The sequence below is a fragment of the Momordica charantia genome (genome assembly GCF_013281855.1).
Source record: "Momordica charantia cultivar OHB3-1 chromosome 7 unlocalized genomic scaffold, Mcharantia_2.0 BLBB01000007.1, whole genome shotgun sequence".
Classification (NCBI taxonomy): Eukaryota; Viridiplantae; Streptophyta; class Magnoliopsida; order Cucurbitales; family Cucurbitaceae; genus Momordica; species Momordica charantia.
In genome coordinates this window covers 15,587,995-15,606,365 of record NW_028275165.1, presented here as the reverse complement: position 1 = coordinate 15,606,365, position 18,371 = coordinate 15,587,995, and the positions used below count along the sequence as shown (strand labels likewise).

Genomic DNA, 18,371 nt, shown 5'->3' with positions numbered 1-18,371 from the left:
GATGGGGATTTCTATATTAGGTTTAGAGGTACGTTTTAGTCAAATTTAGCTTATATAGTATTTGAATTTATGTAGTAGACTATTGTAAAATTATCTTTTGTTTAATATAAATCTAAGTTTATATGATAATTTTGAATGTGTGTTTATGGACCTCGATTTAAATTTGAAGAAATGTTTAGGTAACAAGATTGTAAAAAATATATATATATATATATATATATATATATATATATATATGCAATGTGCAGATAATTTTTTAAAAAATTGAACATTTGGCAATGAAATTTTAATTTCGTCGCGAAAAACTTTTGGCAACGAAAACCAGATTTAGTTGCAAAAGACCTTTGGCGATGAAATTTAGATTTCGTCGCTACAGGTCTTTTTGACCTTTTGTGACGAGGCTATGACGACGATCGTTGCGACGAAAAAAAATCGTCGATAATACCTTTTACCGACAAAATATATGTATCTATTGCGACGATTTTATGCATCGTGAGAGCTCAAATTTCTTGTAGTGATTCAATTGCTCCTCCACATCCAAGATAGATGCCCACACCAATCCCACCTCAAAATCCTTCCCTAAAGTACCTAAGAACCAAATATGAGCCTTAACAACAAGGCACAAATATGTTGTGTAAATACAACACACAACTCAAGCCATAATAATACTCCAACCAAATATGTTATACAATTACAATACACACACAACTTAGGGACAAAAAATCCCACAATACATGTAGGTGGATTGTAAACATACTAAATTTAGAGTCAACTTCGGAATTATATATGGATAGCTCGATAACACGTAGGTTATAAGACAACTTCCTAACAAGTATATAGAATTCCATAATAGACTATACACGGCATACAACTTCGAAGTTCTTTTAGCATAACAAAAAATAGATGTGAGTCCATTTAATTACACCAACATTTAATGCATAACCACTGTGTTTAAATCATACATCCAAAATACTATATTAGGCAACTGTTCATTTTCTTGAGTGCATTTGATCATGATCCAAATATAATATTAGGCAGCTATTCATTTTCTTGAATGCATATCATGGTCAAAATATAATATTATTATTCTCCCATTTCATTGACACATAGGAGAAAAAAAGAAGGGCAGAGAAGAGCCCAATGACAACACACAAATATGTCATATAAATACACCACAGAAAGAAGTCCACTTTTCCCGACGCTTTCCTAAACAGCGTCGGGAGTGGATGATTTCTCCCGACTTTCTGTAACGATGTTTCAAACTTGAATTGTCGAAACACTTGTTCTCAACGTTTTTTAAAAACCATCTGGAGAAGTTTAGAATTGCCCGACGATTTTTAACAAATGTAGGGAGAAGTGGGCTACTTCGGACGTTTGTTAAAAAGCGTCGTCCCGGGAGATATTAAGCTTCTCCTGACACTTTTAAAAAATGTCGGGATTAGTCTGCTTCTCCCCATGATTTTTATAAATGATCAGGAAAAATAGTTTTTCTCAATGCTTTTGAGTTTGTTGGGAAAAAAGGCGTGAGAAAACCCAAATTTCTTGTAGCATAATAATTTTCTTTTAACAAAAAGAAAAAATATATACATATATAATATACTCGATTTTTTTTAGTTTATGTGATTTCATTATAAAATATTATTGTTGGCGGCGAATTCCGGTTGCAGGCCACGTGTCGCTCAAACGAACAGTCCGACTAGGGAATGAGTGAACCTAAAATCAAAGTTGTGCGGTGTCCCGCCTAAAATACTCTGACAATCAACTTAGTTATCGAGAAAGAAATAGGAGTAAGATACCTTAAGTGTGAGTGACAGAGGTTTTTCACTTAGTTGGTGAGGGTGAGGGTCCTTCCTTTTATAGCCTCGGATGGGTGACCAAAAAGGACGACGGTTAGAGGCGGCAAAGGTGCAACGTGCCATCTGGAAAGCATCTGAGGACATACTTCCGACAGTTGCAGGGTGGTAGCACCTCCTGTGACTCAAAGACTCCTCCCCTACAACTGAAGGGCATGTCCTTTGTACTGACAACGTGCACCCTCCCCTGCTATGGTTATGTATGGGCGTAACCGCTTGTGGTCCATTGTCTCATCCTAACCAGACGTGTGTCTTGCTCGACGACGTCGGGTTGTGGAAAGAGGCCGTACGTGGTCCCGCTTTAGCTGGGAAGTAGACACGTGTCTTACTCGAATTTTACCCTCAACAATTATAATTTTTATTTAATTTTTCAATTATTTAATTTTACTCGATGATTAATTAACATTAATAAAATTGTTTAATATAATTTCATCATTATTAAATATTATAACCCTGAAACTTTTAAATATTCTATATCAATGATTGGTGTAATTTTATTATAATTATTTGTTATTTATTAATATTAAATAACTTGTTAACATAAAAAATATTACTATTAAATTAAAAGTTATCACTGTATTAATTAAAAATAATATCCACATGGTAGTAGTTAATATATTTGTAATTAACTAGAAATGAAAAATAAATATTACTGTAATTGTATTATATCTCTAATATGGGAGAATACCTTAAGCTAACTCCCACACATACGCCAAAGCGAGCATAACTCAATGGTAATTGACATATACCTCCAACTAAAAAAAACTTATCTTAAAAAAAACGAGCGTAAGAGGTTGTGATCAATTTGAATTCTCCCCCATGTTGTACTAAAAAAAACTCCTACACACATATATATATTTTAATATTGTTAATTTTTAAACTTATCTTTAAAATAATATTAATTTGAAACTTATTGGAAAAATAATGTTTTGGAAATTCTTCTGTTACTGCTAGATCTCCTTCGAGAGAAAGTTTTCTATGAAGAGATGGTAGGTCGTCTCTAAACAACACTAGCCACGTTGCTTAAAAAAAAAAGTAGAAACAACGTGTATCTATTTCTAACCTAAAGTTCCGGTTCAAATCTAAACCTCTCACAATGTCGTCTCTTGATTGACACCAAAATATGTATAAAAACGATTACAAAGAGTAAATTTTTATATATTAAAGTTAAGTGAATAAATTACTGGCAATTAAAAAATACAAGGACCTCAATTTTTTTTTTTTTTTGATACAACAAGGACCTCATTATAAACTAAAGTTAAAGTAAAATTTTATTTTAACCTTACCTAAAAAGAGCAATTTTTTTTTTTTAAAGTTATTCCAAACCTCACTGACTTTATCAATGAATGAAACTAAAAACCATTTTCATTGCTAAGTTCATTCCTTTAAACAGGATCAAATTAATTTCTCTCTGTTCAAATTTATGATCAAGATTTACGGAAAACATAACAAATCCCATAATTTTATGATCAAATTCAATCACACAAAAAAAACTGATAAAAAATTGTCCAACTTCATCACCTTCCTTGATCCCTAAGAAACCAAAAATTGTCCAACTTCATCACCTTCCTTCATCAAGATTCCATTTTTGATCCTTCACACAATTCCATATTACAGTGCCCAATAGAGCGTTAGATCCAATTCTCAGATTTTCTTCTTCCAAAAAGTTGAAAAAGAAATCACTCGCCATTGTCCTTGAGGCTCGATTGCTTCGAGTATTCAGTCCGATTCTCAGATTCCGTGTCGATTTTCGAGTCTCTGAATCGCAGTTTGGCAATGGCGTCGCAGGCTGATTACGAGAAAATGCAGCTTCGTCAGAATTACAGCAACTTATGGCATACAGATCTCATGGGCACCATCGCCGCCGATCCCCCTTGTATGTCTCTCTATCATTTTCTTCTTCAATTCCTTAGATTGTTTGGAAGAATCGATTCTTAGAGAAGAAATTTTGAAGAAAATCTTTGGGTTTTCTGTTTAGTTTCTCTTACTCTGGTTTGATTTGTTCATGACCTGGGGCTTCATCTTCTTGCTCTGCTCTTTTGAAATTTGGCTAACAGGACTGTTTTAAACCGGTAATTTCCATTAAAGCAATAAGATTAAGATCTCCTAGAACACTCAAGAAACTGATGGAACAAGATAGTTGTTCTTTTTTCTCGCCCGATTCCATCAAGTTAGGTTTCGACAAAAGTATGGTTGGGATTCTACAGTTGAGGATGAGGATTTGGTGGGGAAAAATATTAACCGAATTTGGGTTCAAAGATAAAAGATCTTGGAAGAAAGGAGTTAGCGCTCCAAATATTTTGACTGTCAGTACTATGAATTCAAATTCACGGTTATTTCCGAACGCTAGAGTTGAGTTCAGAAATTCTTGTAGTGTAAATAATTTAGTTCGATAATTCACCAAGTGGGTTCTCCGAACTTGACCTGCGAGGTTCATCCACGTGGCTATCTGCTGAAGGAGTTTGTTATTTTGTTGATATGTTAGATCTTGTTTGACCAAGGAAATGCAAGGTTCTAATTTATTATACTGAAAAGTAATGAGGCTTTAGTTCAGTTTGAGAATACAAAATTTCTGTATAAAGTCAATTTTCTCACCAACCAAACAAGGTGTTTGCAGTTTAGTTTACCTTTTCTCAAACATTAATGTTATTTTACTTCTTCTGTTTTGCAGATTGTTGTTTTTCTATATTCTGGTAAGGTGTCTGTTATCTGATGAACTCTTATCTACCACTGTTTCGATTTCTGTACTCGAATTTCGTTTAGTTTTTGTGGACACTGTGTTCTTTAACTCTAACATTCATGGCCTCAAAAGAGTGTAAATATGTGCTTGCTTTATGATGTTCAAAATGGTATTGTTGGCTTTTCTTGCTTTTGAGTTTTGTATAGAGTACTTTGATATGGTTTTTCCTATGATGTTTCTTGATTTTGTGAAAAGTGCCCCATGCGTTTCTTTTCTTCTACGCAAACGAGCTCTTTACAACGATATGTCGAGGTATTCTCGATGCTCAGCGGATGTTTGTAATTTTACGACAAGATGAGAGTGCAGTAACATGGCTGAAACTTTTGATTAATGTATCACAGATACACATGTTGTGGGGGCTACATGCCCTGCAGTGGCAAGTGTGGAGAAAGTCAGTGTCCTGAAGCTTGTCTAGGCACTGAGGTACTGTTATCGATCAATCGGTCGAGAAACACCATCTCCTTTGAGCCTCTAATTATCTATCTACATTTTACTCCAATTTGATGAATTGTGTTTGATTGTTCTCTTCTACATTGTATTCAGGTGTTTTGTTGCTTTGCAAATTCGGTTGCATCGACACGTTTCATGTTGCAAGACGAGTTCAATATACAGACAACAGAGTGTGACAACTGCATCATCGTACGGTCTTCTCTCTCGACTCATTTGTTCGTTCATTAGTTTTTTCTCCCCTTTTAACAAGTTTACCTTATTTTGTAGGGCTTTATGTTGTGCCTCTCGCAATTGGCTTGCATATGCTCCATAATTGCTTGCTTACTTGGGAGTGAAGAACTCCAAGAGGCCTCAGATATAGTGTCCTGTTTATCTAATCTTGTATACTGCACGTAAGGAGTCACAATTAAATCTTCTTAATTCATAATGACATGAAACTTCTTTACTACTTTGAATTATATTATTGTTATTTATGTTTTTATTTATTTGTTTTGCAGCGTTTGTGCGTGTATGCAGGTAAGCTCGAACTTTGAAAAGCTTTAGGTAACAGGTTTGTTAATGATCTCACGAGTGCAATAAACCTAAGTAATGTAAATTTAAACTTACGGAACCTACTTATTCATATTTCATAATGACTTTTACAAATCATAAACTTTCGAAGAAAAGAATATTTTATATATATCCTATTTTTTATAAAATTTAAATACAAACTATGCAAACTTAGACTTCTTAATCTCAAACTTCATAGAACTTGGCTTATTAAAATCGTGAATCAAAGATCCTTCGAGAATCTACCTAACACTTTTTTGTAAATTTATGTCTATGAAATCTACCTTTTGTACTTCCTATTGACTTTTATAAGTTGTAAATCTATAGAACAACACTAGCTATGCAACCCAAGATTATTAAAACCGCGAACGAAACACGACTCTTCTCTTTTCTTGAAACATATCATTGGCCTAATGATTTGCTTGGTCATACATATATATATATAGATACATCCATACATATATGTTATTCTTGAATTCTCTATAGGAGCATGTTAGATTTCTGCAGTTAAAATAGTATTACCGTATAATATGAATCAGTTTTCTGCTTTGTAATGTTGTTACTATGGAGAAGTGCAGACGCAACACAAGCTTGAGTTGGATAGAAGAGATGGCAAGTTTGGACCCCAACCAGCCATGGCAGTGCCTCCTACACAGCAGATGTCTCGGCTCGATCAGCCGATTCCTGCTCCGGCTGGGTACCCTCCTTCACCATATGGACAACCATTTGGTTACCCGCCACCTCCCCAAGCTCAAGGCTACCCGCCTCCTCCCCAAGGTTACCCGCCACCTCCCCAGGCTCAAGGCTACCCGCCCCCTCCCCAAGGCTACCCGCCCCCTCTACAAGTTCAAGGTTACTTGCCCCCTCCCTCAGCTCAAGGCTACCCGCCCCCTCCGAACGTTCAAGGCTACCCGTCCCCGGGTCATCCTCCACATCCACAATCGCCTCCGTCTCCAACTCCTGGTCAATACAAGAAGTGATTTGATCCACACGGTTTTGAAATATATGAATTGGGATTTGAAAATATTTTCTGTGAATTGTGACCTTTGTTTGCACATTTCATTGTCAAAACCTTTATGTTAATCATTCAAGTATAGCAGTCATTTTTGTTATCATTATCTGTTATAGAGTTATGAACTTGAATTCTCTTCATTTTCAATGTAATATTTTGAAAAAGAGAAAAAATGTGGTTTATATTCTTTCATCTTATTGGTTTTTCTCAAAAAAAAAAAAAAATTCTATCAAACTAATTTTATTCTTATTTAATGTTTTTTTTTTCCTTTTTTCCCTTTTCCTTGTTGGGAGGATGGGATGTAGAAATTACCATGCTTATCAAATGGAAACATTACTGAGTAGGTCTTAAATAGCTAAATTTATATCTTGGATATTCTTTTTACATTTTATGTAGGATTTATTATTATTATTATTATTATTTATTTTTTTTGCTGAGGAAATTATTATTATTATTATTATTATTATAACAAAAATGACCTAAACTAAAAGAATTTAATAGATTTTGGACTGCCCTCCCAAGAAGGAAAATAAAAGAAAATGAAAAAAGAATCATAGGTTTTGATTGATAAAATTTAAGGTTTGTTTTCTATAATCAGTAATCAATCCAAAATTCTATATTACATGTTTAGCTATTTTACTTTTTGTAGGAAATTAAACTTATTAATACTACTTTCCCTTCGTGTTCTTTATTTTGTTGTCTTATTTTTTTTAAAGCATTTTAAAAATATAAGCTAAATTTAAAAAATTTAAGAAAGAATAGTTTTCAAAAACTTTTTTTTAATATGTTTAAAAATTCAAATGTATTTTTATAAAGATGAAAAATATATAAATAAATGGTGAGGAATGTAACCAAGCATATTTGTTTAAAATAGAAAATTAAAAACAAAATCGTCATTGAGAACTTAATTTTAAATATTTAATTTTTGAAAAATAGTTTTATTTGATAATTCATTTAGTTTTCAGTTTTAAACTTTTTTAAAGAATGTTTTCAAATTGTAATTTTTTTTGACAGAATAAGTAAGTAAATGTGGTGGTCTTTGGTAACAATTCAATTTCAATTTTTGGTTTTAAAAATTGAATTATCTGATTAACTATTCAACTTTTTATTTTTTAACTTTTGAAAATGTTTTTAAAATTATAAACAAAAATTAAGAGCAAAAACTGGCTTAAAAATAAATTTCATTTTCTAGTTGTCACTGTATATGTAGATATCTCTATATAATCTCTACCAAACATTACATTTTTCTCTCTGGTTTATATAGATGTTTTTAAAATATTTCTCCATAACTTTATATTTCATTTTTATAATTAACAAATAAAATTATACGTGATAGTTATTACACAGTTTATCAAGATTTTTTTTAAAAATAAAATTTGGTTCTTTAAAATAATAGATTAAAAAAAAAACATTATCAGTCATACCCATATCGATAATAGACAAATTCATCTTTCTTTCCTAAATTTGTTAGAATTATTTATAATAAGATATTCGCTACAATTAAAAAGCTTTTTATCTCCTAATTTAAATTGTAGTCTATTTTTTGTTACACAAATTTTTACAGGCAAAATCATAGATAAACTTGATTATTGAAATTGTGGCACTTTACATTTTTTAAGAAATTGTTGAATTGGTAAATATTTTCTTTGGACATTGCATATTTTATACCATACTGAAAAATGATGACATGTTAGCTCGATATGTCGTCATGTCGAGTGGTCCGACACGACAGTACAGGAGAAAAATCATTTTTACCCCTGTATCGACGACTTGTCGACAAATTCTCAAAATATCGAAAGTTTGCCGACATGTCGACCATCAAACAGCAATATACGTTAAAAAAAAAAGATATTGTACTGGGCCAAGTGAAAGCCCATTTCTATTACTAACTTGAGCCCAAATACAATTGGTAAGGCCCATGTTAGAGAGATAGATACTCTGATAGGAAAAATAAATTTGCTCCTCCATTTTGTTGGCTTCAATCAAGGGGCAACTAGAGGAATGGCTAAATTAAATAGTTTGATTTGAAAAATGGCCAAAATAATCAGATATCAGAAAAATAACTAAAGAACAGTTAGAGTTGAACTACGTGATTTTATGTAGACAAATTTACCCTCCCCATAAAAATAGGTAAATTTATCCTACCATTACCCCTATAAATTCGTGACGAAATTACCCTTCAACAAATCTGTAATACACCTAAATTGTAGGAAAGAAGATATTGAATGGAAATTATAGAGTTCAAAAATTTTAAATCAAAATGTAAAATGGATAAAAAAATAAGTAAAATCAATTTAGAAAAATGGAACATGAACAAAAAAAATAATATTGAAATCCAAAATTGAACAAAAAAATATAGAGTGAATAGTTGAGAATTAGTACCCACCTCACTGCCAATACCACCTCACTGTCAATATCACTACACACCACACTCCATCAAAAACTTTCCTTCCAAAAAGCCTATCAGTAACTCAAAAACCCACTCATTCGAAATTAATACCCCCTCATCAAAATCCCTTCCAAAAACCCACCCCTTCAAAATTAATACCCACCCCAAACGGCACTCCAAAAATCAACTGCAAAACCCCACTCGAAACGCTGAATCCTTCCAAAAAATCCCAAATCCCAAACTCCTTCCTCTTCGCCAAAACCCCAAACAGTGTACAAGAATCTCTAAACCGCGTACAAAGGTCGTGGTTCTAAGGTAAAATCCTAAAGTTCGAAGAGGTTTCTAAGGTCACTGATTTCTGAAGAGCTCGACGGCGAAGAGTTCAATCATTGATTTTCGAAGATAGCGTACAAGAATACCTCAACGACGAACAAGTATGACTGATTTCCGAAGACGTTGAAGGTAGGTTTGATCTAAGGTCGCCGATTTTGAACACGCGTCGATTTTGAGACAGATCCAGAACACAAGCAGATTTTGAGACTTCCAGACAGATTTCAAAGTATGTACTCGACTTCCCCCAAGCGTATCTACGATTTTTTATACTGTTTAAATAAATGAGGTTTAAAAAATATAACACGTTTAAGTGTATGTTTCTATAACCAACCCCGATATTTAAGGGATTTTGTTGACACAATAGATATAGTCGGTTATATGCAAAATCGATTCTGTGGGGGAAGATTAGATTGCAAAATATAGTTATGAATACTAAGAATATATTTAGATTGTAAACAAAAAATTTAAATAACATCTACAGGGGAGTATTTTGGGAAACAGGATTGAAAGCCTCAACTGTTTGGGAGATTATGTCCACCTTGGGTTTCCATGGTCACAAGGCATAAGAGAAAGAATAGAGGATTACAAAAAAAACACAAGAATGACAGATATAAAATGGTGAGAGGACTTTTTGTATTTATCTACTGTCTATTTTGTGTAAAGAAGTTATATTTACTGAGGAATATGTTCAACGATGAGGATTAATATGTTCAATGTCACTAGGAATATTTTCAGCTTTGTATTTATTTGAAATCGGTTATGTTCAACTTTTATTTTATTGCAAGTGACACATAAATCGGTTATGCTACCAATCACCAAATTAATTGTTGCGATTAGACAGAGAATTGAGTGAAATTCTTGCTTATAACGCGGTGAGCCTTTAGGTAGTTCTGAACTTTTGAAGTAGGTAGAATGTAGTTATACAAACTGACAAAAATGGTCATCTACTCTGTAGAATATTATATCTACCCCGTTGTATTGGCATCTCTTGATATCAATGAATATTATATCTACCCCGTTATAGATTTGGTTAAAAAGAAGGCAACAAGAGGTAGACGTTCGAGCCAAAGATTGCTAGCTGCAGGAATCATTCGTTCAAGACCAAAGTCAGAAAAATCGTGCACAATATCATTGGACAGCGATGACGAGAATTCTATGACTGAAGGCGCACCTACCTGTACCCAGACGGACACTGCACAGACACGTGCACCTAAAAAGACGCCTGACAAAAAGCCAAAACGTGGCAAAATAGAAAATGAAGAACCTGTGAAAAAAAGGAAAGACCAGAAGAGTAAAACGAAAGGGGATGATGAAAAGGTTGCCGAGAAGAAGAAACCTAAGAAGAAACATGGTCGGCCAAGTGACAAAAGCGAGGTAAATATGATTTTTTGAACTGGGTTTGTGATATAGTTGCATGTCATTAATTTTTCTTCCTCTTCCAACATGATGTTCTACCGTCAAGTGACGAGGAATCACAGGATGATAATGAATCTTCCGAAGAATACAAGATAAACAAAACTGATAATGAGGAAGAATCAATGACGGAATCAGAAGAGATACTCCCTCGACTGAAAAGACAAAAGACTACGAAACAGGTATGTTTCGGTAAAATTTATTTCCCAATAACGCTACAGAAACAATTTGATAAATTTTCTTTATTTCAGATCATTGTCAAAAAAGACCTTTCAAAGACGGTTCCAACCAAGGATAAAAATAAAGGACAGAAGGACAACACTACAAGCGTGCTGAAGCAATGAGACGATGATGAAGAAGAGGTATCTTCTTATTCATACGACGTATATAATAAACCTTGCATTCTGAGCATAGTTTACTTAGTCTATAATTTGTAATCTGCTTCCAACATTTTGTTACTTACAAAACTTTTACAATTGTTAAGGATGATATATACCTGATGAAGGCTTCGAGGAGAAATCGAGCATTGAAAATAAACCATTGCTGCAAGGGGGGGATAATGGAGAGTATTAGATCAAACCTTGGCCAAAAACATAGCAATGGATTTAGGCAAACCTGTTTTGGCCATCTATTGGACTTCTCAATTAGCAAAACCTCATCTCAACTTCTCCTTCACCTAATCCAACGCCTCTGTAAACCAAGAAAGGCATCAGAATTAAACTTTTATATTGGGGGGAAGATATTAAAATTTGGAATCAAGGAGTTTGCCCTAGTGACAGGGTTGAACTGTGGTCCATTACCCCAAATAGACATGGATAGGGTGAAAGGGGGAGCACACATAAGAAACGTTTATTTTGAGGGGGAGAAGTTTGTGACAAGGAAACACCTAAACCTTGCTTTCAAGGTTAACAAAAATGCACCTGAAGATGATATGGTGAAGATGGCTTTGCTCTATTGTTTGGAGAGTTTCCTTTTGCCACACCAAGACTCCGTACATGTAGATATGGATCACATCATAATGGTAGATGATGAGGAAATATTTAATAACTACCCATGGGAAGGGTAGCATTTGACCTCCTTATTGACTACATGAAAAAGGCGCCAGACAGTCGAGGACTAACAGGAGTAGGGATGGGTGGATTCATATCTGCACTGATAGTGTGGGCATACGAGGTCATACCTTCACTTAGTATCCCACCAAATTATTACGCACGGAGGATTGGTTATGGCACTCCGTGGATGCTTAACTGGGAAGCCAAACTGCAGCCTGAGTGGAAGGAATTAGCTGCAAAGTGTTTTGACTCGCCAACGGTAATGTTCTAGTTACTCTTTTTTAAAATAATTTGTACTGTCAACCTGATTAAATTACTAAATACCTCACTTTTTTGTGTAGCTGGAAGTGGTGCCAATGGAGCCAACCGAAGAGGAACTAACCATGCCATATATGGCACCATTCCTTGAAGATCAAGATGGAACAACAATCGGGGGCGTCCAAGCCCTAGCATTTGGGAGTGCAATAGGTATAAACGAGCGTTTGACTGCAATTGAAAAGAATCAGGATGAAATTGTAAAGACCCAGAAGGAATTTGCAGGGAAGCTTGATGGCATTATGACTAGCTTAAACATGATTCTTGAACAATTGAACACAAGTGCTGGATCGGAGGATGACAGACTCGATAGGTTTATGATGAGAGGGGATGTGAATGTGGGAACTGCATTCGAAACTATCTACAAGGTAAATGTAATTAGGTACCCCATATGTTTATTACATTCTCATCCTGATATATGACGGTTGTAATGTTGCAGGGAACATCATCATTTACAAATGAGCTTGAGACTATAGAAGGTCAAACAGATAAGAAAAAAAATGACCATTCAATTGATGATCATCACCAAGAAAAAGCCTCAGCTGTGCAGAGAAAAGATGATGAGGAGGACCCTACAGGTGGACAAAGACAACAATGCCTTACAATTGTGCAAGGTATCCGGACAGGTGCCACCCCGACAACTACTGCAGGAAAGGTTTCTGAAAAACAACCCACCCAAGACAAAACTCAGGTAGCGAAAAAGAACATAATATGTGATGCACTTATGATATTTGAAATATGAACTCAAGATGTTTATTATATGATGCAGGCATGTGATGGACTTGATGATATTGATGAACAAATAAATGAGGTCATAAGATGTATTGACGAGGACCAAATTATTGAGAAGATGAACAGGACCCAAGTAGGAGGGGCAACAATGAGAAAGGTGAACCTTTTGTTTTATTTAGATGTATAAACTATAACTCATGTAATGAAACAGTAACTCATGTAATGAAACAGTAACTCATGTAATCCTACCTTATGCAGGACACATCTAAACTTGGACACTCTAAGCTTCTAAAAACACCGGCTAGTAGAGGAATAAATAATTTGCAACGGGTGAGTAATCTTATAACTATATACACATATAATGGTGATGGGAGGTTTGACATTTTAGACATTATATGCTATGGGAATAAAAATACAGGATCAAGTACTTCCCCGTGAGGTTCGACTTTCAGAAGGGAAGTCAGCACTTCAAGAGGTAATGTATACATAATTGTCCTAACTCTAAAACAAAGTTAGATACATGTGTCATGGTAACATGGTCTATTTGAATTCTTAGGTGAACACCAATATAAAAATGCAAAAAAAAAAAAGATTTATTGCCCCATGATTTAAAAATGAAGAAGGTGGAGGGTTCAACCGAAAATATTGCTACGGGAATCTATATAGACGCACTGAGGGGAAAAAGTATTGCTCAAGAGAAGACGCCAAGGGGATACCATCAACCGTCGTTTGAACTCCTAAGCCAATCCCAAGAACCACGAGGGTGACACACTTATACATGAAACTTTCTAGAACATTCACTTCTGCCAGAATTTTATTATGTTTTATTTATATGGACAAATTTTGTTTGTGGTTTTTTTGACTATTATGTTAGACTAGGTATGAATAAACAAGTTATCACTGGTTGTAACTTCCTTTATGTTTTCTTATGAAAATGTGGTAACTACATAGTTATACTATGTATGGTCACATTAATCTTATATGTGGTTGCATTTCATAACCATAACCATGATGTCTCTTATGGTAATGTTTTGTGCTTTCTTCTGAACTTTTGTTTAATATTTGTTTTTATCTTGGCGTTTATTTTTGACTTGCAGGATCATGAAGTTACCACTTGTTGTAACTTCTCTATGATTTCTTTTAAAAATGGGATAACTACGTGCTTATACAGTGTATGAATAGCTTAATCCTGAATTTGAATACATTTCATTACCAGATGTTGGATTCCATTATGCTGATTTTATATTGTTTCATTCTGACCACGAAGTAGTTACATATATATACTGTGTATATGAACTAAGAATTACTACGTTATCAAAATGCAACTTATATAAGGTGGTAAGTTGAAGATTACAACTTATATGGACTATGAACTCTTCTGAACTTTTGTTTAAAATTTGCTCTTTATCTTGGCGTCTATTTTTTACTTGCAGGATCATGAAGTTACCACTTGTTGTAACTTCTCTATGATTTCTTTTAAAAATGAGATAGCTACATGCTTATACAGTGTATGAATAGCTTAATCATAAATCTGAATGCATTTCATTACCAGATGTTGGACTTTATTATGCTGATTTTATATGCTTCCTTCTGACCATGGAGTAGTTACATATATATACTGTGTATAAGAACTATGGAATACTACGTTATCAAAATGCAACTTATATAACGTGGTAAGTTGAAGATTACAGCTTATATGAACTGTTTTGGTCCCCAAATTGATGGTGTAATTGACTGGAAAATAAATAATAAAATAACTCTCACCGATAAGAACAAAACACATGTCAAAGTGCGTTTTTACAATGTCTCCAAGAAGAACAAAACAAATGTCAAAGTGCGTTTTTACAGCGTCTCCGATTGTGTCCTAACCGACCACATCTTCCACATTTTACTGTCGATCTCTTCTCAACTAGAGCAACAAGTCTCTTTTTCCGTGGCCTACCAGCAGAGCGCTTTACATTTGGAGGGAGGATGTCTCCCTCATCTTGACCAACTGTTGACGCAATGTTGTAAGTCTGACCAATTGGATGTACGTCACCCTGGTATAATAATTGCAATGTTGACATTTGATAGAAATCATGAACAAACGTATTTAAGTTCAACCCTCTCCGACCAATAGCAATACATGCATGTGGGCATGGGATCAAGTCTAAGTCCCATTGTCTACATGTGCATGTACGGTTAAGAATATCAACCTCAAAGTGGTTGCTCCGTACCTGGACTTCGAATTGATGGTCATTTACCGGGTATATCTACAAAATGACATATGCAATATATCAATAAAAAATATGAAGAAAACAAAATAATTCGTGGATAAAATGCTGGCAAAATAAATCTTACATCCATTGTGCGACTCTCCTTCAAGGATGAACGTAGTACCTTCGCAACCCATGGGGTGATATCTATTCGTTGAAAATTAGAAAACGATCTTCGTTGGTAAAACCACTTTTGCATAAGATCTCTTATACTTTCTAAAAGAGATATAATCGGCAACTCGCGAGCTTCTTTAAGGATGGAGTTCAAACTCTCAGAAATATTTGTTGTCATCAAGACTTACCGGTTCTTTACGGAGAACGCACGAGCCCACTTATGATAACCTATTTCTTGAAGCTCCCATCTAATAGACGGTACAATCTGTTCCAATTGTCTCATATAAAATTCAAAAACATCAGATGTATATGAGTTCGCACACTTATGAAATAATCGGTCAATAGGTTTACATCTATGTCGTTGTTTAAGGTTTTTTAACAAATGAAATACACAAATATCATAGTGTGCAGAACCATAAACACTGTTTACTCCCTTCTCTATGTTGTTGTGACGATCAGACACTATAACTAAATCTTCTGGTACTCCAAAGGCTGCTTTCATATTCTGAAAAAACCATTCCCAAGATGCATCATTTTCCGAGTCAACAATAGCGAAACCCAATGGATAAATTTGAGAGTTCCCATCAAAAGTACAAGCGGTCATTAGAGTGCCCTGGAATTTATTTTTTAGGGATGTGCCATCAACTGAAAATACTGGAAGACAGTGTTTCCATCCATCTATTGATGCTTCCAGGCTCATAAAAAAAAATTAAACCTTCCATCACCATCAACCTCATGAGCGGTGTACGTCCCTGCAGAAATAAATAGACTAAATACGCGTATAGACTGACTAAAGACAGAGTAAGTAAAGGCAAATACGGTACCTGGATTTTTATCGATCAGCCTGCCTGCAAAAGATGGGATGAGAGCGTACGACTGTTCCGGTGACCCCCTTAATGAGTTTACGGCCTTCTCTCTTCCTCTCCAAGTCTTGTCATAACTAATATTGACTCCGTGCTTCTTCCGAACATAATCAATTATGTTGCGTGGACTATAGTTCCTCCCGTTGTTCATACTTAACATTGTCTTGACAAATTCGCTTATCATTGTTGCTGTTGCTTGCTTATGGTGACTACGAACAACGTCAATCGAACACGTATGATCCAGTACGAGTTTTCTAATCATCCATAATTTACCGTCGCCGTATCGAGAGGAGCGGCAATACCACTTGCATGTTTCTTCGATGCACCTCACAAGTAGCTGTGTTTGGTTGGATTTGACGGTTTTAAATTAAAAACTCCCTTTTAATGTAATAGCATAAAGCGTCTTCTTCAACTCTTCTTTATTTTGAAAGACAGAAAATTCTTCCAATGTGAAATCAGAGGGAGTACAATCAAGAACAATAGGATCCATGAAAGTAAATTTCTTCCCCCGAAGGTAAACTGTATTCTGAGCGGTGTCTAAACTTTCACTAACCCCGTAATTGGAGATATATAAAAGGTCAGTATCCACAACTATGCAGTAGTCGCTACACCTGACATCTGACAACAGGGATATGGCCCACACCACATCCCTATCTACTAACAATCTCATAATTTTCGACTTGCTAGCACCATTTCTGAAAAGTGAAAGTTGTGTAATTTTTTTTCTTTCTGGAAAATGAAGATCTCTAGAGATACATTCATAGAGTTGTTGTAGGGTGGAATTGAATGGAATTAAAACGTATCCAGTATTGAACCCTTCATAATTGTTGTGATCATCCCAACTTCCATCATGTAAAACCGTGGCTAAGAATGATTTCATAATGTTCCTGCGTTGATAGATTGTTGATAATTGTTGTGCTCCTCCTTCTGATTTCAAGTGCATTGATTTAATTGATTTAAATTTTGTGGTTTCAATATTAAATATGATATAGGTAGATTTGGTGGTTTAAATTTGGAGGTAGATTTGGTAGTTTAAATTTTATGGAAATATTTTAGAAATTATGTAGATTCTGTAGTTAAGGTGGTTCCAATATTAACTCGATAATATTGCTAGTTTATGAGAGATTTAAGGGAATGTAGGAGGCATAAAAGGTGGATGGGTAAAATGGAGAAAGACTTCAAGGGCAATATGGACATGAAATGTGTAGAAGGATAAATAAGGAATTATACACCTCTCCTAAAATGTAGGAAACCAACTTTGGCCATCCCATGCAATTTAGAAAATTTTGGCCATTTTGGTTAACGATAACCTATGAGTAGCCATTTCTAAGGATTTCTCTTCAATCAATGTGGGATAGTAGGATTGGAAATGATGATTATTCTTTACTTTTTTAATAAAAAAAAAACTATTTTTCTTTTATAAATAGAACAAAACTAACATTTGTAAATCTTCCAATGTAGAACAAAACTAAAGTGTTTTGTGCAAAAAGTTTTGACATTCCAAACTATTTGTTCTAATAAATGTATCATCAGCATCGTTACTTATATATAACTAAATTTTAGATTTTAAAATTTTTACCATTATGTATATATCAATATTTTATTATCTTGTTCAATTATGTAATTAAATACTAGATTAGACTATAAACTATCAATAAAACATAATTAAGCAACATTAAACTTTCATTTACTTAGTGAAATAACTTTCACCAATCTTCGTCATCTTCTTCCGACATTTCCATAAGTAAAGTTACTCATATTTTTACATATATCAGGGTTGGAAAAGATCAATTAGAGCTTAATTAAGCCATATTTAAAGTTTTATTTACTAATTAAACTAATTTCTATTATTTTTTACAATTTTTGTAATTTTCTCGAAGATCGACATGTCATCGACATCGATATTTTGAACATTGGGATTGAGGAAAAATATATTTTACAAATCAAATTGGTATCTTAGACACTACCGTTATTGGGTTTTAATAACCATTTTATAACTAAACTTTTTGTTTTCATAACATTAATTTATAAATATTGTAACGTTTAATTTAATTGAGTCCATTAGTAAAGTTTAATAAATTTTATAACGTTTTTGCTTCTCACCCATATATGGGTCTACTGGTTTGGAAGGAAAAGGACATTGAATTACGAAAGTGTTTTCGATGCTCTGACAAGTGCACGTCCGAATTAGATATTGTGTTAACTTTGGGGAGCGATCGACTTACATACGATTTAACACCGTAGTCGTGTCGAAATTGCTTTCAAGGTAGTGGTTCTTCCACGACACAACAATAGTTTCCA

At 34.2% G+C, this 18,371-nt stretch overlaps 2 protein-coding genes across 2 annotated transcripts; one reads left to right on the top strand and one right to left on the bottom strand.

The window, feature by feature from the left end:
- The first annotated feature begins 3,223 nt into the window (after positions 1-3,223).
- On the top strand, positions 3,224-6,710 carry LOC111024340 (uncharacterized). The gene is made up of 8 exons (XM_088126204.1): positions 3,224-3,729; positions 4,525-4,546; positions 4,789-4,845; positions 4,935-5,016; positions 5,137-5,232; positions 5,311-5,435; positions 5,541-5,559; positions 6,171-6,710. The coding sequence occupies exons 1-8, from the start codon at positions 3,630-3,632 to the stop codon at positions 6,570-6,572; spliced, it is 903 nt and encodes a 300-aa protein (XP_087982330.1). The 5' UTR covers positions 3,224-3,629; the 3' UTR covers positions 6,573-6,710.
- Positions 6,711-14,667: 7,957 nt separating this feature from the next.
- On the bottom strand, positions 14,668-16,254 carry LOC148210443 (uncharacterized). The gene is made up of 5 exons (XM_088126322.1): positions 16,032-16,254; positions 15,940-15,959; positions 15,599-15,820; positions 15,396-15,472; positions 14,668-15,001 (listed from the first exon to the last, which is right to left on the bottom strand). Exons 1-5 carry the CDS (start codon positions 16,252-16,254, stop codon positions 14,668-14,670), a joined length of 876 nt encoding a protein of 291 aa, XP_087982448.1.
- Between the last annotated feature and the right edge of the window lie 2,117 nt (positions 16,255-18,371).

Bases quoted from the DNA above. Each gene is read 5' to 3' on its own strand.
- LOC111024340 (XM_088126204.1), top strand. From the start codon at position 3,630: ATGGCGTCGCAGGCTGATTACGAGAAAATGCAGCTTCGTCAGAATTAC. The intron at 4,547-4,788 runs GTAAGGTGTCTG...TTTTGTGAAAAG, and splicing joins TGTTGTTTTTCTATATTCTG to TGCCCCATGCGTTTCTTTTC. The intron at 5,233-5,310 runs GTACGGTCTTCT...CTTATTTTGTAG, and splicing joins AGTGTGACAACTGCATCATC to GGCTTTATGTTGTGCCTCTC.
- LOC148210443 (XM_088126322.1), bottom strand. From the start codon at position 16,254: ATGATAAGCGAATTTGTCAAGACAATGTTAAGTATGAACAACGGGAGG. The intron at 15,473-15,598 runs GTATTTCATTTG...CAATTGGAACAG, and splicing joins CTGCACACTATGATATTTGT to ATTGTACCGTCTATTAGATG. The intron at 15,002-15,395 runs GTAAGTCTTGAT...ATGCACATGTAG, and splicing joins GCGTTCTCCGTAAAGAACCG to ACAATGGGACTTAGACTTGA.